This window comes from Haliaeetus leucocephalus, unplaced genomic scaffold, assembly GCF_000737465.1.
Source record: "Haliaeetus leucocephalus isolate CR32 unplaced genomic scaffold, Haliaeetus_leucocephalus-4.0 Scaffold395, whole genome shotgun sequence".
Classification (NCBI taxonomy): Eukaryota; Metazoa; Chordata; class Aves; order Accipitriformes; family Accipitridae; genus Haliaeetus; species Haliaeetus leucocephalus.
The window spans coordinates 146357-168980 of record NW_010972831.1 but is presented as its reverse complement, the minus strand read 5'-3'; the positions used below and the strand labels follow the sequence as shown (position 1 = coordinate 168980).

Below are 22624 nucleotides of genomic sequence, written 5' to 3'. Positions count from 1 at the left end.
CTGGGCTTGGCTCGCAAGTAAAGACATGTTTTGGGGTTGTTGGTTGTTTTTTTTTTCCCCAAGCTGCCAACCCCAGGTGCTGGCTTTCCAGACACCACCTTCTCCTTGGATATCTCCGCCAGCCAAATTAACCCTTGTGGCCCTGGTACAGCCCCAGCCCCAAGGGTGCTCCCTGGGGATGATGACACCAGAGCCACCGAAAGGGGACCTCCAGCAGAGCCTGGAGGGTGTCCCACCTCCGTGGGGGGGTTTCTTTGTCTCCAGCCCCATATAATGACTTTGTTTCTCAAGAAAAGGATTTTTTAAGCTTTAACCCACCCCCAAGGGATGGAGCACTGAACTGTGTCTTAGGATGCTTGGCTTTTCCTTGCAAATCCATCATGGTTGTGCGGTATCTGTGGGAGGCATTACGTACATCTGTACCTCAGTTCAAGAGCTGCTGGTGGAAAGCACCGTGCTATGAGCTCAGGGGTTACATGGCAGGGAGGTGCAAGTGGAAATTAGGAGATGAGGAAGCAAACCCAGCAGGGCTGGGGCGGATGGCAGTTCCCCCTCCCCTGCCTGGTCCCTGCAGGGCTACCAGAAGCAAAACACATTAAACCTGGCTTTTTGTGATTCGCGTCAGCACATCTGACTGTGCAAAAAAAAAAAAGCATCTGCTGAGTCAGGAGGTGCCATTTTTGCAAAGACACTATTTTCCGAGCGGAGCTGTATTTTAAATTGCCAATTGCAAAGTATCCCAAAGCTTCCCCATACAGTTGTGCTCACCCTTTAATTAAAATACCCACCACTGCTAGGAAACCTATTTTTGCTACTCCCCTGGGTAGCAGCTTCAGGCGGGCTTTGCTGCTGCAAGAACAAGATTTGGTCCATAGAAAGCACAAATTAAAAGGAGCCTTTTGGACTGTCAGTAGATAAATAGTGTCTTTAAGGCTCTATATTGCTGCTGGTCCCATTGCCAGAGCCCTGCCCTTCCTTGCAGGCTGGAGCCAAAAGGAAAAAGGCTTCATGTTCCCACGGACGGGATATGATTTGGAAGGGTGGGGATGTCGCGATGGCACTTTGAGACCAGCGAAGGGCCTTTGGCAGCAGCTATTTAACAAGACACCTACGTGGTTTCTGCAGCCTCACGGTGTAATTTCATTCCCTCCTTCCCCCAGCACTAATCCTTCAGCTCTTTGCTCACTGTCCCTGCCCGATTTTCATTTCCTACCCTGCCTTCAGATCACTCTTTTCATCTCCAAGGTCACTGCTGAGGCTTCGTTTCAGCTCCTTTCAGGTTGCTGAGGAACAGGGAAGAGAGAGAGGAGGTTTTTCATGGTGACAGGATGCTTTTGTCCCCCTCCGCATTGCTGCAGCAGAGATTTCTCCCGCTGCGTGCAGGGCTCGGAGCTGTGGGATGGGGCTCGCTGTGGCACTGCTGCTCTGGGCTTTGCCAACCTCCCATCCCCTCCCTTGGGACAGGGCTCTCTCCACTTTGGGGCTTGCTCCTGCAGCACTGGTCCATGGTCCTGGCCACACCTGGGTTTCCCGACCTCAATCCCCTCCTCTCTGCACCCTGTCCTGGCATCCAGCCCTTTCCAGAGATGCTCCATTCCTGGCAGGACTTCCCAGAGCACACTTAGTTATGCAGAGGTTTAAGCAAAGTTTTGCTATTATTTTAACGTGTAAACCTGATTAAATCTGTACCCTTCTCCTTGCAAGCAAGTGACGCTTGATAACCTGTCCCCTACCCTGACCTCAGCTCTGGGACTGGAGGGGGAAAAATGGAGGTGGAAAAGCTGCATCATTGGTATCTCTGGTTTCTAATTCTGGTTTTGCTTTTCCTTCCAAACCTGCCCTGTGCATCCGGCACCAGGAAGCAAATTTACCAAAGATCCAACCAAGCTGGAGCCCTCCAGCCCCCCTGGGGAGATCTCCCCCGAGCCGCACCGCGGAGCCATGCTGGACCTGGCAGGGACCTCTCAGGCCAACAGCAGGTAAGTGCCACTCCTGTCCCCCGGCCGCTGCAAAGTGACATCCCTCAGAGAGTTATTTTGGAGGCGTTAATGTGCCCAGCACGTCATCGCTGTGCTGTGGGCTCGCACGTTGGCTGGGAAGGACGGGCACAGGAGGGTGCAACGGGTGCAATTCAGTAAGATGCAGCATCGGGGAGATGTTGTAGGTAACATGGTGGGAAGGCGAGCAGCTGTAAAGGCATTGGCTTTCCTGTCTCCCTAAAAACCCACTGCGATGGTACAACTAGCTGGCACAGGAGGAGTCAGAGCAGCCCTATCCTTTCGTGAGCCAAAATAGCAAAGTTTGGAATCATTGATTTTGTACAAAACTGATGAAATCAGGGCTGTGCCCGGGCAGGCTGGCTTTATCTGCAGGAGCACTCTCCAGTCTTAAAGCATGGCCTAAGGATTCACCCTCAGTCGGCACCATAACACAACATCCTGCTAATTAAGCGTTACTTGTTTATAAAGCTCACAGGGAGACTAATAGCGGATTAGCAGATGTTTTAATAAAGGTGGGGTTATAGAGTTCAGCAGGGCAGGAGGCTTTTTATGAGAGTACCTGCTTCTGGTATAACCATGCCACAAGCTAGACTGGTCTGTAATGTCCTGGCAGGGCCTGTGGAGTGTATAGTGCTTCTTTCCAACCTGTGCTGGGAGATCCAGAAGGTATTTTCCTCTGTGTAACCTCAGTTTCCTTCATTTTTGCTTCAGCTGGTCAGAAGCAAGGTAATATTTAGCCCCAACATTTACCTTTAAAATCACTTTAAATAAGAGAAGCAGGGCAGCGGTTCATAGCAGTATAACTGGTGCTCACGGGCAAGGCTGCGCTGCAGGGAAAGGAGCCTTTTCCCAGCCTTGTCCTGCACAGACGGCTCGGTCATGGATGGGTTTACAAGCAGCAAAATGAACTTTGCTGGGATGTCTCTTTGCACACCCATGCTGGAGGCCACCGCCTGCAGGGAGGCTCAGGACCACGGGTGTAGGAGCGAGTGCTCCTCAGCCTCTCTGGCACAAAATCTTGCTGCCCAGTGCTGACACCTCTGCCAGCTGCAGCTGCAGACCGTGCTATGGGGTTGGTAACTTCTGCAAGCCAGGATGGGGAGATGGGGTAACTTGCGCCTGTCTCCTCCATGGCATGTGTGGGGTTCCCCTCTCTCCTTGGCTCTTTGTTGACATGAAACCGCGACAGGTTAGAGACTCCTTCTGGTTCTCCCCAGTGCTGTTTCAGGTTTGTCACCTTGGATGTGGCTGCCGTGTGCCTCTAAGCCGTGCTCGCACTGGGTGGGGGAACGTGCCACATCGGCAGCATTAGAGCAGGCAGTGAGCGAGCCTGGAGGTGCACCAAGCACTGAAATCTCACAGCTTCAGAGGGCAGAGACCTCTTGAGCTGCCCAGTCTGCGGGGCTGGCAGTCATCACCCAGCCCTCTGGGTATCTTCAGCTTCAAAGGAAGGTTTGGGGGTGGTTTTACCCCATGGGGTTGGGATGGCTCTTGCACAACGTTGCTGCCCCACTGCTGCAGGACACCACCGCGTCCCCTCCCAGACTTTGTTTGAGCCAAATTCTTCTCATCCTCTCCTCCACCAGGGATGGAGTGCCGGGAGCACCCATGGGTGTCACTCATGCCACATGCTATGCCACGGTGATGTTTCCTGCACTTTGCAGAGGCTGACCCCACTTCCCTATGCCGTTGGCTGCGAGTGCAATATAAGCCGTGCCACGCTGGAGCTCCGATGCAAGGCAGAGTCAACCATGGGCATGGGAAGGGGGTTAAGATGAGCGCATGGTTGGGTTGGCTTGCTTGGACCAGGTCCCTGTGGGTGATGTTGGTTTGCTCTGTGCATTAATATTGTATGTGGGTTGAAATGGTCGGTGCTCAGTGTGCAGGTGCCACCCCTAAAGGACAGCACCCTCAAATGCTGTGCTGGTGAAGCAGAGTCGTGGCACCACGGCCACTCACCTGCTCTGCTGGAGGGAGGCTGGTGGCAGATGCCTTTGGGTGTCCATGCCGGAGCGGGGCTGGCTGTGCCACTCCAGAACCTTTCAGCAGCAGCAAGCTCAGTGCACTGGGTGAGTCAGCCCTTTCCAACCATTTAAAATGCGTTGGAGGAATCACACCCCACAAGGTGCCTGTTTCTCTTCCTGATGATGAAGGGAGTCTGGATGAGAGCCTCAGCCAGAGAGGTCTGCAATGGGAACTTGTCTGTGCTGGGTCCCGGCCTAAGGCGCTTCACTGGTGTTACAGGGAATTAAACTCAAATCTCCAGGATCCTCAGCTAGGGCTTAGCTGCAAAACCATTCTTCAGCCATTTTTTGCTTTCTGCACCTTGCTGAATCGCTCCATGTCTGAAGGCATTTAGACTCAGGGACCAGCAGAGCATCTGCTGCGCACTGGATGCCAGGGAAATAGTGATATACCGCTGGCCTCTAAGCACGCTGCAGGGCTGAAACCTGGCCTGATGCTTCTCGTTTTCCCGTTCATTTGTTAACATTTGCAATTAGGACCCTTTTAATTTTTACAACAGAAGATCCCACTGTGAAGTTAAATTGGTGTGACTGGAAACAAGAATGTGGAAGGACAGAATATTAGGGATGCCGAGCTGGGTTCTGCAAAGCAGTGGGTAGATAACCAGCCACCCTGTGTCTGTGGGAGCATGCCAGTGGGGTAGGAGCTGAGGTTTGCCACTGCAGAGCTCCAAGGGCGCTGGAGGCTCATGCTCCCTGTACAGCCCTCACTGACGCTGCACCAGCCTCATCTCACCTGCTGCACTCCAGCTGTGGGCCAGGTAGGGGTTGCACGGAGCAGTAAAACCACTTTAGAACACCCTATGGGGGAAAAGTAGTTTTTTTAGGGGTGGTTTGTACCCAGCCAGATTCAGATCACCCTCCCCATGGTGGTGCTGTGATGTGGACTGCACTGGGCTGGGCTGACCACCTCCCACTGGTGTAAATCTGGCACAGCCTTAAGATCACTCTGGGGTCCCTTTCGAATTTTTCCTAGCTGTGTCTATATATGCCTTGTTCCTGATTTACACTGTGTGTGTGCACATTGAATCGGGCCACAGACCCCGAGGTTCATATGTACCTCTGGTTAAAAAGGGAATAATGAATTGCAGTGATGGTGCACAGCTTGCTTTGCCTGCCACAGGGGTAAACTTAAATCTCCCCAAAATCTCCCAATGCATTGATAACACCTATCTGCAGGAAAATCTAGGTGGATATTCAAATCCCACTTTGTTCTTCCTCCAAATGAGGAACCTCTGTTCCCTGGTAAGAGCAGAGCATTTCCATAGCAGTGGTCCACCCAGGTCAAAGTCGAGTTCCAGGGAAGGGGCAGTGCCAGATCCAGGGAGAAGGGCCAGATACTGCAAGTGGTAACGCTTTCCCTGGGGAAACCCTCCTCCCAAATTTCCCTAGTGAAAGGTTGACTTTGGCCCAAAGTGGGAGAATTTAAAACCCTTCCCAAGGCTCCTAGGTAATATATACAGTACTTTCTAGACCAGAGATCCTTTTTGCCCGTTCCACATTTAGGAAGAACATTTCAAGAGCGCTCCTGGCTTCCTTTGCATTGCCTGTAGTTTGTTCTGCTGACGCTGCTGAGTGGATTCAGGCGAGCGAGCAAGTGCTTTTGAACATCCCCCTGAGCCAACAGGGATGTGGTGCTGGCTCAGAAGGGTTTTCCTTCCCCCTGAAGGACCAGCGTCATGGAGGAGTGTGTTTTCCAGTGCCGTTCCTTGGCTCCCTTACTGCCAAAGAGCCGTGGTTGTTCTTGTTTAAGAAAGAGGCAGAAAGCAAATGCGTCCTGAGAATGCAAAGTAATCTCATTTGGATGCTGAACACCTTGTGTAAATTCCTGAGCATGCAAAGTTAACTGTAGACACGGGTTTGGGATAGTGCCCAGTTTTCGGGGGAGAAAAGCTTTGAGCAGAATAAATATTTACCAAATCAATTGACTTTTTTCCTTTCTCCCTATTTGCTTAACTCCATGAGTAACCACATTGTAATGATGCTTTATGCACTGCTCTCTGCCACAAAGGGATGAAGTCAACCAGGTTTTGGGCTTAAAACCTTCTTGCTTTCAGGAGCTCTCTGCTGCGGTTACATCCATCGGTGTCTAGAGGCAGGGCTGCGATCAGCGGTGGTGCAGGACCAGGGTGGGTTTGGGAGCAGGGCCTATTTGCAGAGAAACCTGCAGCCCCTGGCTTTCCCTTGCAGCCATGGATGCCGTGCCGCTGCTGGGACCGTGGGTGCAGTGTCCCCGGGGACCTGTCCGCAGCCCTTGTCTGCCATCACAGGAGGCTGCAGTGTTTCTCCCTCCTGCCAGGATCAGTCCTATGCACACCGCTGGGTTTTAAGCTCTCTCTTTGGTTGCTCCATGACCACCTCTCTTGTCTGCCTTTCCCTTCCAGGTCCGAGAAGTGTAGTGCTTCTGAAAGCTGTGAACCAGGTGAGGAATTATTGATTTTCTCTTGCAAAATAGTGGTATTGGGGGGGCACTAGAGAAAGCTGCCTGCAGAATAACTTGGATGTGTGGTACCAGTTACCCGGTTGCTCCACGGTGCAGTTCTCTAAGGACTTTATCCCCATTCGACAGATGCAGAGATGAAGGGTCTTACCCTGTGACCCTCCAGCTGGGTCCAAAAAGTGTGTAAATTGAAATAATGAGGCTTAAGCATGTGCTTAAATGTGAAGCTAAGGGAACTCTTCAGTCTCTGAGTTCCGTTCTTGAAAGTCACCACAGCTGGGTCACCGAGTAGTCAGCGGTGTCAGTGTTCTGAGCACCGAAAATGAGAAGGAAATGCTTTTTCCCACATTTAGGGGCTTGGACCCATTGAAACGCCACACGGAGCCTCGCTGTCCTACCCGCCCAAGCTGTGACTCAGCCCCTTGCAATGAATCAGTCCACCCTAAGGGAGGAAATTTATCTGGAGATAAGAGGCAGCTGGGCTGACTGAGCACCGTGGGCAGCATCCTCCCAGGGCAGTTTCTGCGAGCTGGCTGGTCCAGCACAGGCTCCCATCTGTCAGGGTTCAAACCACGCTGTATTTTGCTGGGGTTCAGCTGGTCGTATCCTGGCATGATGTGCCTGCGGTCGGCCCCCCCGAGCATGGGTATGCAGCAGGGCATGTCCCACTCATGAGTTTGGGACCATTAAAAATGCCAGGAGTGCCTGCTGGAGGCAGCTCCTCCTGTGTCCCTACCAATGCTTGTTGGCGACCCAGTTAGTCTTCAGTGAAGAAGGCCAGGAAACGAGCACATAACGAGGGCCAGCAGCCAGTTTGAGGGCACCAACAGCTCCTGCCAGCTGAGGTGTTTGCAGAGGCCATGCCCACGGGTGCTCTTCGGGTACCTCCGTGCCATGGGCTTGATGCTGCTGGACCACTTGGCTGAAGCCTCGTTGCTGTGGGATGCTCAGCTGGCACTGAAGTCATGGCCAGCCACAGTTTCCCTGCCTGTGTTGGGGGGCAGACACGGCATTGCTGGTTCCTGTTGGCGATTGCCTTTTGTTGCCTTTCCCTGGTAGGTACCTCAGGAGAACTGGGTGGGATCAGGCAGATCAAAATCGAGCCAGATGAGCTGGACATCATCCAGATCACTGTGCCAGGTAAGCAATGGGGTACTGGTTGTGTGCAGTGGCCTCTGTGTGAGCAGGGCTGCTGCATCGTGTTTCGGCATTTTGCTTTGAGAAGAGGCGTTTGCAGGGTATCTCCCAGCATGGGAGGTCCCCTCGTGCCCATGCACTGGTCTTTCTTCCCTGAAAGTCATTTTAAGGGGCATATTGGGAATGAGCTGGTTTCCTGGGGGCAGTGGAGGGTCTCTTTGTTGTTTCTCCCTCTCCTTTATTGCTTTTCTGTCTCGCCTTTCCCCTGGAGCAAGCGAGCCCGGTTTGCTGCTTTCCTTCATGTGTGGGCTTGAAGGATCCCAGGTAACGGGTGCGGGATGCTTTTGATGAGGTCCTGAATTTAGAAAAACAGCCTGGTTATGAAGAGTTTGTAAGAACAAGTTTAATATTAAGCACATGCTGAAAATGTGTTGGAATTGGTGGCACTGATGCATTTCGCCACGTTTCTGCCTGGAGAGGTCAGTGGCGATGGGTAGTGATGGAGGTGAGCAGTTGGGCGCTTGAGAGACAGCTGGGAGAGTTGTTTTCCACTTAGCTGACCTGGACAGTGGAGCAAATGGTAGGATGATCCTCAGAGTTTAATGAGTGGATAGTTAGCACTTTGCATTTTCAGTGTGCTTTACAAACATTAATTAATAATCTCACCAGAATGAGGGCAGCAGCAGGACTCGCAGCATGCCTGAGGGCGAGCGATGCTGGGGACAGCAGTGACACCCGGCCCTGCTGCACCAGTGCGATCTCTGTTGCACCCGAATTGTAGCAGTCCCCTTCATAAAGTGATACTTGGGGAGTCACTCCAGATTATCACCGAATGGACTTAACATACAGTTCATATAGTGGAAGGAGAAGGAACAAGGTATAGTGGTGGATCAAACATTTTCATTTTCAACTTGGCAGCTAATGGAAGAGAAGAAAGCTAATGCGTGGTGAGCTGGCAGTGTGTGTGAGGAGGAGGAGGAGGTGTTATCACTCCCCCAGTGCTGGGTAGATCATACTTCAAGTCCAGAGTCCACCTTTTCTTACCTTATTTGAAGATCAAGTTCAATCAGAGGGAGTACAGCTGAGGGCAGGGAGGAGGAATAATAGAAAAGAGGTGTTCACCTACAGGGAGAAATTGGTGAAATTTGGATTATTTATCCTGCGAGGTGATGATTAAGAGCTGACCTTACTGAAGTATTTAAACTAGCTGAAGGTTTATTTAAAGCTAAATTTGGATAGCTCTTTGAGGATGTTGGAGAGCCCAGCATTAGGGGAGACAGGTTAAAATGAAGAGGGTGTACAGATTACGTAAGGGAAACAAAAGGAGGTGTGATTTTGGGGAGGAAGGCAGCCTGAGTGGAATGGTTTTCCCACAGAGGAGTGGCTAAGTCAAGCAGCATTAACTTTTTAAGCCAAAATTGAGTGTCTAGATGGAATTAAGCCAAGTAAATAATTTTTAATTATTTTTGCTCTTCACCTTCTACAGAGGTTAGGAAGAAACTTTTGCTCCTTTCCCTCGGGCTGAAAGGGCAGGTGTGTTTCAGGGATGAGGTCCGGGTGGTCCCGGGACGGAAGAAGGCAGATGCACCCCTGGAGCAGCTCCTGGCGTGGGGCTGTGGTGTGGGGACCCTTTGCTCAGCCCTTGCTGATGGGCCAGGACCCTCTGAACCCTGTTTTGGGGATGATGCTCCTCAGCATTGAAACAAAAGCTGCCCGTGGGGTTTTGTCCACAGACCGATCGCCCGGTTCAGATGAGATGCACGACCCGGTGCCCACACACATGGCCTCGGAGGAGACGAACTACATCCTAGAAACGGTAGCAGGTACCAGAAATGAAGCATCCAAGAGACTGTGTGGGGCACAAGAGTTCGTGCGTGTGTCAGAAATGAGTAAATACCATTTATGAGCCAAGGTGATGGAGTCGGGACCTACTTTCAGAGTTGTGGCCTCAATCAGGCCAGCTGGGAGCTGGTAGACAAACAGGTGGCTTTTCTGGCACCACTGCTCCTTCCCAGCCCCTTTCCAGTCCCAGCATGCTGCAAACCCCGTTCCTCAGCCTGGCTTATTACTGGGATTTACCTGGGGGATTTGTGCCGGCACTGCGGCCAAAGGGCAGACAGACCTCTTGGATGTAGGCAATGGGTTTATTCTGCTTATGCAGCTCCTGGCATGATGCTGCCAGTCCGAGCCTGTGCTGGGATGCGTGCTTAGAGCTTAGTGAGGGGAAGGGGCAGCTGAGTGATTGTGGGGGACCCAGAGAACTCCTGCTCGTGTCTGGTCTGGTTTTGCTGGTGCCAGCCACCGCTAACCCTCCTCTTCCTCAGCAGGGACAGAGAAGGGGCCCAGCGAGGAGTCACGACATGAAGAAAAGCAGATGGAGGGATCAGGTGTGTGTACGCTGAACTCTGAGCATCACCCATCATTGCAAGTTTCTGGAAGGATGGATGAACACAGATGTATTTTGGGTTGGGTTTCGTGGGCTTCCTACATTATCAGCAAAGCATTCAGCCTCCATAAAGCTCAGGGTAGAAGGGCACCACCATGTTTCTGGGCTCTGTCTTCCCCTTTCTTGCCCGGATTTACTTTTTCCCCTATTTTTTTTTTCCTCCTTGCTGCTAGCAGAGTTCTGTGGCAGGTGCATTGCTGTCCTTCCTCGCTCAGGGATGAGCTTGGAGGCAGCTGCTGGAGGACCAGCACTGATCTGGGAGGCATGAAGAGCACGTGGCTGGCTCTGCCAGGGGTCAGGGGCTGCTTGCCTGGGCTGTGTGTTGCTTGCCCCAGAGACAGCTGGTTTCTCAAAGCATTTCTCTCTTTCTTTTTTTTTTTTTTTTTTTGCAGATGGTATAGGGGATGTTTTAAGTCATTTGAGGAAACAAGTTGAAATTTTGTTCAACACGAGATACGGTAAGATGGTCATTAACACACGTTCATCATGCCGAGTGCCGGCCTCTGCTGCAGGGAGCTCCTAATTGCTCAGAAATGTCACCTACCATTTCCAAAACAGCAGCTGAGTAAAGGTGCAATCTAATTTGTTCATTTGCTGTCTGCTGGGTTTACAAATGCATTTGAAATCTCCCTGGGCCTTGTTATTGCAGCTCTTCCCCTTGGTTTCCTCGATGCCTTTTCACTGGCTGCAGCCCAGGAATTGCTGCCGTGACCTTCAGCCTTCCTCCTGCGGAGGGAAGGACCAAAGTGATTCCCTCATCCCTTGTTTGAAATATCTGAGGTGGTCACGGCATGGCTCCAGAAGGCTGGTGGGACCCCAGCGCTGGGGGCTGGCACTCAGCATGCTCTGCTCACCCCTTTTTAGAAAGGTTATTTAACCCAGAAAAAACACAAGTGAGGTCATATGTGCATTTTGAGAGCTGGCAGAAAGTTTTTGCCACTGGCAGGACCAGGAGATATGGGTCTGCCTGGCAGTCCCCAAAAGCTGGGGGGAGAGCTGAGCTGCAGCCCCTGGGCTGGGAGAGCCCATTGTGACCGGGCAAAAGGAGAGGGGCCGAGATGCTCTCGGGCAGGGTTGGGCACTGGGGATGAAGCTGGAATGGCCGGCAGAGCGATGGTCCTTGATGTACCCCACGTTTTAGTAACAGACTAGGAGTCCTCACCCACACTTGTGGGATTTTGTTGGTTTTTCACCTCTGGCCAAACTGCACTGCTTGGCGCTGGCTGTTCGGTTGGTTTTTGGCAATGTTTAGCAGAGCAAGGGGAGCCCTTGCTGTGCCGGGCTGCACAGGCTGGCAGGGCACCCCTGGGCACGTTCCTTGTCCCCTCGTCTAGCAGAGGGACATCCATGGAGATCTGGATGTGGGGTCCCATTGCCTTGTGGAGAGATGCTTGCAACCTTTATAGGAAGCCCCTTTGATGTGTGCCACCAAAAGGTAGGCTGTGTTAACGCAGCAAATGCAAAAGCCAGCTCCGGGTGGTTGCCTGGCTCTATCCCTGACCTTGTGTCCACCAGTATCAGGGACATCCCCACCAGGCACAGAGTGACAACAAACTCCAAACCTACCCCCCACTCCCTGCCAACATATCGTGTCGCTGCTGCTTTGACCCGACGTGGAGGTCCAGCAAACTAATGAGATTTGGTCCCTGTGCAGCGAAAGCCATAGGAATATCAGAGCCGGTTAAAGTTCCCTACTCCAAGTTCCTGATGTACCCCGAGGATCTGTTCGTTGTGGGCTTGCCAGATGGCATCCTCCTGCGGCGCCCCAACTGCTTTGGGATTGCAAAGCTGAAGAAGATCCTGCAAGCAAGCAACAACATCCAGTTTGTCATTAAAAGGTAAGGCAGGTGGTGGACTGGCCACCCCTTGGGGAGGATGTTCCTGCTTGGAGCTCCTGCTGCTGTGCTGTATCCTGGGGGACATCCATCACTTGGTCACCTTCAATAAATTTGCTTGATTAGAAGCAGCCAAGGCTTGTTGCCTTGTTGGAATCATCCCTGAGAGGCAGCGGTGGTGGTGTCACCTCTCCCTTGATGTCTTTTGGGGTTTTAACGCACTTTTGCAAAGGTTTGGCCACAGAAGGAGGGAGCACCCAAGGGTGGGTGAAGGAGCCAGAGCCTTTAACCTTCAGGGTGCACATCTGTGCCTCAGCGGGATGCTGCAGGCATTAAGGAAGATGCTGTCCTTGCGCTGGAGAACAGGGGCTGTCACAGGAGCTGGGGGTACTGTGAGAAGCCACGACCGACATACAACAGCATTGCCCTGAAAGAGGGAACGGATCCAGCAGAGATGGATTTAAAAATGTCTTTAAGTATTTTGGGAGGTTTCTCACCCAAATGCTGACTCAAACTCCCTTGCAGAGGAAAGAGCTGATGCGACCAGTGCGTCGGGCAGCTGAAACAGAAAATAAATGTTGGAAGCACAGAGATTTTGTGGTGTCAAGACCAGCAGCTCCCAGGCCAGCCCAGCCACACTTTGGGGTTTCTCCCACCCCCATCCCAGACCCATTTCTCTGTGAGGCAGCTTCAGCGCGGCTCGTAACAAACCCTGCTATTGCCTCGCTGTGTGGTTTTAGCATTAGATACCCAAGTGACAATTTTGGGGGCCAATTGAATGTTGAAAGGAGCCGTGCACGGCTTCTCCCACCCCTGAGAAACATGCAGGACCATGTCTCCTAAAAGTCTCTAACCACTGATTTAAGCTGCTCAGCCATTGCCAGCTTAATCTTATCCTGGGGAGCATTGCATCAGCTCAGTAAAGAGTCTGTCAGCATGAAAATTACTTCCAAAGTTCCTCTGCTGCATTGCAGGAGCTTTAAAATTGTTAGCCAGAGATAGTTAGTGGTTAGTGGCTGTAGGAGTGTTGTCTGAGGGGATGCTGGAGCAGCGGGGTGTTGCCGGCCGGGGAGCTCACTTGTGTGCCCTCTGCTTCTTGCTGTTTTCCAGACCAGAGCTGCTGGCGGAGGGCATAAAGGAGCCGGCGTCGGACAGCCCGGCAGCCAAAGGTAGGCTGCGAGACGCCCGGCAGCCGGGCCGTTAAGGACTAGGTAGGAGAGGAGTGAGAGCGTTTCCCTACAGTGCGTCTCTTGCCTTCCCTCCCCACCTCGTTTCTTGGCTGGAAACCCCCTCCTCTGCGTCCCCCTTGGTGGCACCGCGAATCCTAACTCCTTTTATGTCCCCTGTCCCAGCTGCCGGCGAGAGGGACTCGAGTGAGGTGCTGCTGGAGGACACTGTGAAGAGACAGGGCTTTCAAGGTGAGGGCCTGGAGGCATCTGAGGGGGGGTTGAGGCAGAGCCCCCAGCCCGTCGCAGGGGCTGTGTAGAGCAAACAGATATGGGAAAGGAGCTGCCGCGGGGCATCAGGGCTCGGTGGGTTGGCAGAGGAGCAAGGCGAGGCAAGGATGGGAGGGAGGAGAGGGAGAAGAGGAGGAGGTGGGGTGAGAGGATGGGAAGGACAGGCAACCAGAAGACATGATCCACAGCTGCGGCGGGCAGTCCCATAGGTCCAAGGAAGAGGCTCGAAGTGCTCTGGATAGTGCCCTAATTAACCAGCTTTGCTTATCTCGCCATCTGACCTTGCAAGATGCATAATTAAGTCTTCCAAGCCTCGGGGTTTGCCTTTTCTAGGGCTTTTTCCACCTGGGTGATGTTTGTCTAAACACAGCTCCTGTCCCACAGCCAGCATGGTGGCTCCATTGGGGAAAGGAGTGACGGTGAGAAGCCCGTGGGCTGTGGGGGCAAGTGCTGCCCTGCTCGAGCATCCCTTTTTGTTGGGCCATGGGGGCCTGCAAGGGTTTGCAGAGAGGGACAGGAGGCTTCAAAGGCTTTGGCTTTTCAGAAAAGCTTTGGAGTGCATTTTATTTTTAACGCCGGTAATTATCACAACTGAATCTTCGATTTCATGCAGCTTTTATTCTTGGCAAACAGGCGGGGGGAAAAAAAGAATCATATTTCTGTTTAGATTATTTTTAAGGACTTTGAATAGCCCACTCCAGAGATTAGCTAATTGCAAGATAAGGACTTTCCTATAATTAGAAAATGGCATTACTTAAAAGTCACAGAGTGCCTTTTAATTTACCAGCAGAAGTCCATAATTGTTTCTTTATTTTACAGAAAATTATGATGCCAGGCTTTCTAGAATAGACGTTGCTAACACGCTGCGGGAACAAGTCCAGGACCTGTTCAATAAGAAATACGGTGAGAAACCAAGGGGGCAGTTGGTTTTATTCTCTCCTTATCCCCTCCTAATTTTTTGCTCCCTATCCCTCCCCTCTCTTCCCGATTCCTCCTCGCCAAGTGCTTTCTCTCACCTCCCCCTGGAGCGGCTGGCACCTCGGAGGGTCAGGGAGGGAACGGTGGGTCTGGGAATTGGTGCTCTTTGCTGTAGGTGCTTGCTGCCTAGGCAGCTCCCACGCAGCATGGGGGAGCCCGTGATGGAGAGCATGCCGCTGCCCTTCCCACTGCCTGCCCTTCCTGCTGCCTGCCCTTCCCAGCCACATTTTGGTGGGTTTTTTCTTTTAACCTCCCCCTCCATGAAGAGCAGTGATGGTAAATTCATTAGCAGAGAATTGCGGAGCTGTGGGAGTGCAGGGTGCGGCGGGAGGTTGGGAAGGGAATAAGGAGGGGCCGTAGCGAGCACTCGCAGGAGTGTCGGGGAACGAATAGATGCTGCTCCTCCTGTCCCCAGGGCACCTACCCAGGCTCTGCAGGGCACTACCGTGGCCTGCCTGCCCCAGCATCTGTTCTTTATCAAGCAAGGCAGGGAAATGCTGTTATCCCCATTTTCTAGGCAGGGGTAAGACTTGTGCAGGTTCCCAGGTACCCGCAAGAGCAATTACTTGCAAGGAAATGTGTAGCCTTGGTCCTGCAGCCAGACCTCAGAGAGGGAACATGCCTATGGAGTTATCTCCAGATAATGTCCCAAAGCAAAGAGCAGCGGCTTTCCATGCCTCCCACTGCACTGTGTGGGCATCATCGCACAGGACGGTGCCTCTCCTCGGCCCCACCAGCTCTGCTGCGTGCACGCGGCTGCCTCGGGACCCCTCCGCTCCTATCGTGGAGGCGGCCTGAAAATGTTGGTCCTTGATCTAACATTTGACATGGTGCCTCAAGCAGCCTGCTCATGCCACGCCGTGCTTTGGCAGGGTGGAGTCAGAGCCGCGGTAGAAATGGCATTCCTGGCATCCCACGTGCTTACTGCTCGCTTACCGCTCGCTTCTCTCCCAGGTGAAGCCTTGGGGATTAAATACCCCGTGCAAGTGCCATACAAGCGGATCAAGAGCAATCCGGGGTCAGTGATTATAGAGGGGCTGCCCCCCGGGATCCCCTTCAGGAAGCCATGCACCTTCGGCTCGCAGAACCTGGAGAGGATATTGGCTGTTGCTGATAAAATCAAGTTCACCGTGACGAGGTATGTGGCGAGAGGTGTCAGCCAGCCTGCCAAGCTTGGGGGAGAGAGGAGGGGGCTGACCTAAATGCACCTCCTGCTCTGCCAGCCCCATTGGGGCAGGGCTGTAAATACTGTACATGCCTCCAGCCCCCAAGACAGCAATTAAGTCAGCAGCTAACAGTTTGACGAAAAGGAGGGGACCATAAAACAGAGATCCCTGCTCTTTCCTCCTGTCTGCTGCCCGGGGAGTTGGTGAGGAAGGCACTGGCAGGAGAAAATGGTGCTCACTGTGATGGATGCGCAGGCAGAGAAATCCCAGCCCCTTTTCCAGGAGGCTTGAGATAGGAAAAACGTTGCTTGGTTTATTGCTGGTGCAAGGCAGTGCTCAGGGTCCCACAGCGCTTGGAGAGGCGCCAGGCACTGGCCATTCGTGGCAGGGTCCTGTGGGTTTTGCAGCCAAAGGGGATGGACACAAGTGGGAGGGGAAAAGCACTTTATGAATGTATCACTGTAAGGTGAGACAGGGGAAAAAATGATTTTTTAAGAGTGGCTCCATCACCTTCTCGCTGGGCCACGCCTGTCTTCTTACCGACGGGGCACATGCTGCCCTGAGCAGGACCGCAAGGACCCCATCCCGCAGAGCTCCTGCCAGTCCTGCAGGAGTCGTCGCACAGCATGTGAAGGACAGGCTGATCCCTAACCTTCCCTAGGCTATGGGATGATGCTTGGTCCAGACGTATTGACTTCCCAGTGGCATTTAATTTTAAATCTCCTTTTTTCCTTATTTTTCACAGGCCTTTTCAAGGACTCATCCCCAAACCGGGTAAGAGATAACACCTTTTTGCCTAAGCAATGCATTGGCCAAGTGTTTAGCGGTGGTCAGGGAGTTATAAGCTGTGGATGGCGAGCAATAATTTTATCAGCTGGAGGAAGGTTGCCCCTGACCTCACTTTCCTGGGCTTCCCACTTTGGTTTTGTTGTTTGGTACATTTGCTGAAGTTTCCCTGACCGAGACAGCTGGCCTCAGCATCACCCATTGGTACTGCTGCTGTTGTCTTGAAATGATGGCATTTTTTAAGAGCTAAGCTAAGGCAGGGATCTGTGTTCCGTATTTAAGAAAGCATGTGCTTTCTTAAGCTTTTTTTTTTTTTTTTTTTTTTTTTTAATAAATAAGTGTTGCAATGAGTTGTCAGGTTTGGTAGCGAGGGAGGGTCGTGGGAAGGGGATGATCAACCACAGGGTCTGCATCAGGCTGCAGCAGCGTAGTAGTGATATCCCTCTCCAGCTCATGGGTATCCCGTGTGTGGATAGACTGGGGGAGATGTGGGAGAGGGGAGGGTGGAGTGTCGGGAGTGTGCTCTGTACCCAGCTGCAGAAATCACCGTCCCAGAGCCGTGTCCTTCCCCATGCATCTGCTGTGGTAGCTCTGCCTCTCGCTTCTAGGCTGCCCAGAAAAGATTGCTGCCGGCAGAAACATGGGTAAAAACCTGTCTTGGTTTTAAATGTCTGTAATTACAACTGTTGGAAGAGCACAGATGGGTGCAAAAAACGTTATCATCTTTATTGATGGCTTCCCATTTCCTTGGCCAGCCTCCATGGGGATGGCACAATTTAGGGAAGACAAATATGACAGAGGAAAACATTTATATGCCCTTATTGGGAACAGCAAAAAGGTGTTAGATGCCTGAGAGGCCTCTAACAAAAGGTGAGCTGTCTGAGAAATTCAGTCCAGAGCATGGTCCATGTGTCGACCCTCTGCATCCCTGTGTATGGCCCAGCCCAGACGATGGGGATGTCCCCGAGACCTCGAGGGACCTTGGACTTAGACTTCCTATCTTTTTGGTCCTAAGCAGCAAGGTGCTGGCTCACATCGGCTGGACCTTGAACGAGCCCTCGGTGAAATGCAAGTTTTGCAGAACTCTGGTTTTCCACAGAATTACATGGCTATAATGCTGGAGTAAGCCGAGGATGTATCCACTCCTCCAGCCACATCTTGTCTTGCCCTTCCTCTGCCGTAATCGGTATAATTACGTTAAAAGACGCTGATCTGACACAAATCACATTAACAAAGGAGCACATCAGAAGGCAAATACTTCAACCTGCCAGCTGGCTGGGAAACGCAGCCTGATAAATAGAGATGTAGAGGAAATTGATTTTCTTTTCGATGCACAACATTTTTTTTTTCCCCTCCTTCTCCAGCTGAATGCTCCCACCATGGGCTGGCCCATGCTAGCACAAACCCAAAGACATATTTTATTCTGTGTATTGTGGTACCCGAGTGGGCTTGGGAGGAGGTCACAGCATCCCTGCCAGGCTTGGGGCTTTGCTCCCTCTCCTCCCACGGGAATTTTAAATAAGAGCAGTCGCAGGCGAGGGGGTTTTCTTACTTGACATCTCAATTTGTTGTAGACTATTTTATATATTTGCTAAATCTTCGGAGACAATTCCAGGACTTATAATTATTTCCCGTAGTTAGACTACCACCAGAATGGCTCCTCAAGAAAAAAGCTGTTTGTATTTTGCCCCCCCAAAATCCCCGTTGACAGCAATTAACCTCTCGTCTGCTTTTCCACCCCATTACACTGAAGTGGATGGTGGCAACACAGTGGTACATTCACTGCATTGGCTTTGATCACTTTTCATCTGCCTTAACAAAATTAATGATTTCCAACTAGCCATAGATCATTAAAAATTTAAATTTAAGAGTGTTCTTTTTACCTCAATCTTGTGTAGTAAAGTCCTGCCATGTAAAATGAAGAGCAGCAGCAGAAGTGTGTGCTTGGCGTTAAAACAAAATCAATGAAAATCACTTTTATTTCGCAGAGGAGCATTAAAATGACAGCAATAGTTACTCCCAAGCAGGATGGCATTGCAAAGGTCTCTAAAAGCTGGAAAGCCCAGGAGATGACTCTATAAATATAAGGGAAGTCATGGGTTTTGTGGATCATTTTGACCAAAAATTACATGAAAAGTACGCATTTTAAGGGATATTTAATTTTTTAAAAATCATTTTGGGGTGATTTTAGTTGCTTTTAGGTTAAATTACAGGGTTTAATTTGCTTTAAACAAGTCGTGCACCTCCTGCATTGCGAAGAACATCCCACATAACTGCAGGACTGTGGACAACCAGCCTCCTTATCTCTCTCTTTTGAGGACACCCATTTTTTAAGTGAGACTGAAACAGATAAAAGGATTTCAATATAATCTGAGCGCCTCATGCGCTTTTTTTCTCAAGATAATCTGTAATTTCTCTGCTGAGATGATATCTCCCCTCTAATGGGTCGCAGTGTGTGTGGGGGGTGAGGCTGCCGGCGCAGAGGCAGCTGGGGGTGCGTGCCTGCGGGGATGCTGTTTGCAGAAGGTGTTTATTTGGGGGGAATGAGGCTGTTTTTTGGAAAAATAAAGCCAGTGGTGCTCCCCAGCGCCTGGAGGAGGTCAGTGGCTACAACCCCCTTCTGCAGTGCGGATTTGCAGCCTTTCAGAGGTGGGACGATGGCCCCAAGGTCGCCCGTGCCTCCGCCAGCACTTTACCCATATGGCTTCCTGGGGGCTTTAACCTGGGAGCACAACCCTCCTGGCATCCAGAGATTTTCCTTTTGATTTCCTGTTTCTTTTCTCCCCACTGCTGGCCTCTGCTCTGTGGAAAAAGACCTTCAAAACCCCTTTTTGAAAGCAGAGTGATCTTTCGGCATTAGAACAGAAGTGAGCGAGCAGGGGTGAAGCTCCAGCACTAGAAACACAGCGCTTCTCCTTTCTTTTCTTCTTTCCTGAGGCACAGAGATACAAAACAGGCTTAATTTGAGCCTTTGAAAAAAAAATATCAAGCATAAGTAATCTAGCACACACAAAAAAAAATCTTTCTGTATGTTAATTTTTATGTGCTTTGATTGAAAATGTACACCAGCTCCATCTGTCCTATTCCCCAAACTCCCTACCACCCTGATAGATTATTTCCCATACTCCAATTAATAAAGTAGGGCAGGCAGTGTTCTTTAATTAAAAAACCCACACATGCAGGCATCCTTTTTTTTTTTTTTTTTTTTTTTTAATCACAAGAGCACAATCTTCCTCAAGACTTTGATGAGATGTGCCTCGCGTTGGAAACTCCTAGCAAGAAAAAAAAGAAAAGAGGAAAGTGCTTGATGGGGCAGTGATGAGAGCTGAACGTGTCTTGCTCCATCACCAGGTTGCCTTTCGAGATCCATGCCCCTCTCCCTTCACCCTGCAGCCCCGATGTTTAACCCCCGCGGGAGCAGCCGGGTTATTTTTCCTTCTGACCTGCCTTCCTGTTATCTGGGGTAAATTATTTTTTTAGTGTTGAGCTGGTCAGTGTTTCTAGTCTGAAGGTGAAAATTCAAGCAGGTAGTGTGAATAGCTGTGGAGCTTCAAAGTCTGTTCATAAGCATCTCCATGATTCCAGTCACCTTTTTCTTTGCCTATTGTCTCCTTTCCCCTGTGCATGTGGCATCCTCGCACCAACGAGAAGGCAGCACCATCACCCAGCTCATCCCAGCCCTCGCGTTTGCTCTTGCCTTCCCCCTGCTCCCCGCCAGCCTCATACCCTGCCATGTCCTTCAGAGACCCCAGACCCTCTGTTTTTCACTGTGCTCATTGCATGGCAAGATGGGTGCTGCTCCATCCTGACTGTGGTCTGGCACTTTGGGATGCGCTCCATACCTCGCAGCACAGCGGCTGTGAGCCTGGTGGGATGCCTCCTATGGTTAAGGTTGAGCAGCACATGTGGGTTACCAGGACAAGAAGTTTTAATTATCTTTCTTAATCAGCATGATTTCATAACGGCACCTTGAAATCTTCATCTAAAACACTGCAAATGCCTTTGAGTTGCCGCCAACCAAATGAAAGGCTGTGCTGCCCTTCCAAGACTGTTTCTGATTCATATTGGAAAGATGCTGCTGTATGCTTCTCTTCCTCGCTGCCTGCCCGCACTCCTGCCTGCAGTCTGCCTGCGCTCCTCCCCGTGCTCCTGCCTGCGTTCCTCCTTGACAGCAGCTATGCCAGGACTGCGTTCCCTCCTGGCTTGGACTCTAGCTTGGCTTTCCGAGCACCTGCATGACCCATCTACATCTCTTCCCCTTTGCAATGCATATTTGCCTAAACATTTTGCACGGTGGGTGCTGCCCGCAGCGTGTCCACACAGGCAGGGTGTCACCCGGGGGACCAGGCGATGGGCAGCATCACTTATTTTCCGGCTGGGTCCTGCTGCGTGGCAGCAAGCAGTGGTGCTCCAGTTGCTTATGGCAGGATTTGTCTGCCTGCAGCCCCAGGCAGCGCAGGGTCCGGCTCAGTGCCCTAGCTCACTGTGGGCTGCACCGAAACATCGGCACCTGCAGCTGCCCTGCGCAAACCCCATGATTTCTGTTCTTTTGGTGTCACTGAACCGAAGCATTCTCCCCAAGCAAACAGTCAGGCCGGAGGCATCGGCAGAGCTCTTGTGCCCTGTGTGCTGCAATACCTGCTTTCCTGAGCCTGCTTGAAATGTTTGATGCATATTTTGAGCTACTTCAGATTGCTCGTACCTCTGCTCAGCAAATTGGGACGCGCACCCCTGTTCTCTTCCTCCCTATCCCCTCCAGTTTGTCAGTGCTTGCGTGCTGCAATTTGGCAGCAAGGGCCTCCCTGGTGCCGTGACCCACAGCCCCTGTCCCCCTCGCTGGCTCTCCCCACGGCCACTGGCTTTGGCATGATGAGCCGCTTCATTTCCACCTTTTGCCCATCATGCAAATCCTAGCTCTAGCCCTGTCGCTGCTGCTTTTCCCCAGGAAATTAATTTCTTTTTGATATCGTTCGTCACTTCAGTGTTGGTGGCGAGCACCAGCCTCTCCTTAGGGATCTTTTTCTCCCCTGTTACTGCAGAACTGACACAGTTTCCCTGTTCGCTTTTTATCTGCTTTAACCTCAGATATATTTTTTCTCCTCCGGCGCAGCCACGCAGCACAGCCGCTGCTGCTTTGGCACGTGCTGCAAACACTGCAATTCGGCCGCACATCCCTGGGCACATGTGGACCTTGAGCTGCTCAGGAGTGCGGCATAGCTCAAGGGATGCTCGCGGGCTCAAGCACATCCCAAAACAGGTCCCTGGTACACTGTGGAGAGCCCAGCCTGCCCGCCCAGCTCACTGGGCAGTTATTTAGCTATCAAAAGAATTTCTGTGCCAAGGGGCCTCAGGACCGGAGGAATTTTAAGCTGCTAGGGAGAGTGTCATCCTGGGTTTTGCTTTTATTTGTGACCAAGAAACCAAGCTGCAGCACTCATGGCTCTCTTTTTCTTTCTCTCTCTTTTTTTTTTTGTCTTCTTTTAACTTGCGCTGTAGCCCCTAGACGGATAACATCATTGGAAAAAGCCTATGCTGCCTTGAATGGTATGTAGCTCAGTTGATGCATCGTAGATGGTAGCAGACAAGAAATGCACTTGCATTTTAATATGGGAATGAAAATGTCTTAAACCCCCAAATTTCAGGTATTTTTTTTCCTCTCTGCTCTGTTTCCCTGTGATACCAAGAACTGAATGATGCAGGATGTGTTTAACAGTGTTTTATTGTTGTTGTTATTAATCCTCTCTGCATTTCTAAGCACTGTTGCTGCAGTCCCTGAGCATCGGTGCCAGTTCTGCTCCAGACAAAGCAACCTGCCACGTTATCCTCAGCTCATCCATGTGTCCAAGCAATTAATTTGTTAAAAAATCCACTTGCCGTTCACAAGGAGAGCTTGCACAGATTTGGATTGGGGTTTTTTTTGCTTTGCTTTAACACATACTCTGGGCCAGGGTTGGTGTGTAGTCATGTAGGCTCTGGGGATTTAATATCTATACTAATTTACAGGAGTAAAGTGCCTGTATCTGTGGCAGGACACAGCGTATCTCTGGCAGATCTAGCCTTAGTCCCATCAGCTGGGATTCTGGCCGCATGTCTAGATGTTAATTGCTTGCTCCCTCAAGTTTATAGCTCCGCTTTGAAAACATGCATATGTTGAGCTAATTCTAATTGTATTTAAACCTGAGTTACTGTGGAATAGCCTCAGTAAAGTCAGCGGGTTTATTCTGGATTTACAGAGGGGTATAATTGAATTGCACCCATTCAAGCTGGAAGGGGGGAAGAGGCATGTATTTATCCTCTTAAGATTCAGGGCCAGATCCCGACTGCTGTAAGCAGCCTACCCCAGCTGGGTGTTTCT

The 22624-nt window shown here is 51.2% G+C and overlaps 1 protein-coding gene across 1 annotated transcript in view; it reads left to right on the top strand.

Annotated features, from left to right (window-relative positions):
• The window catches only part of GTF2IRD1 (GTF2I repeat domain containing 1), a 45506-nt gene that overhangs the window by 15389 nt on the left and 7493 nt on the right, over positions 1-22624 (top strand). Inside the window, exons 10-22 of the mRNA XM_010573488.1 lie at positions 1859-1979; positions 6409-6446; positions 7524-7604; positions 9335-9424; positions 9935-9988; positions 10449-10505; positions 11702-11885; positions 12993-13055; positions 13156-13181; positions 13235-13300; positions 14159-14242; positions 15272-15455; positions 16229-16257. Coding sequence (XP_010571790.1) covers positions 1859-1979; positions 6409-6446; positions 7524-7604; positions 9335-9424; positions 9935-9988; positions 10449-10505; positions 11702-11885; positions 12993-13055; positions 13156-13181; positions 13235-13300; positions 14159-14242; positions 15272-15455; positions 16229-16257 — 1077 coding nt within the window. The remainder of the gene's footprint in view (positions 1-1858; positions 1980-6408; positions 6447-7523; positions 7605-9334; positions 9425-9934; positions 9989-10448; positions 10506-11701; positions 11886-12992; positions 13056-13155; positions 13182-13234; positions 13301-14158; positions 14243-15271; positions 15456-16228; positions 16258-22624) is intronic.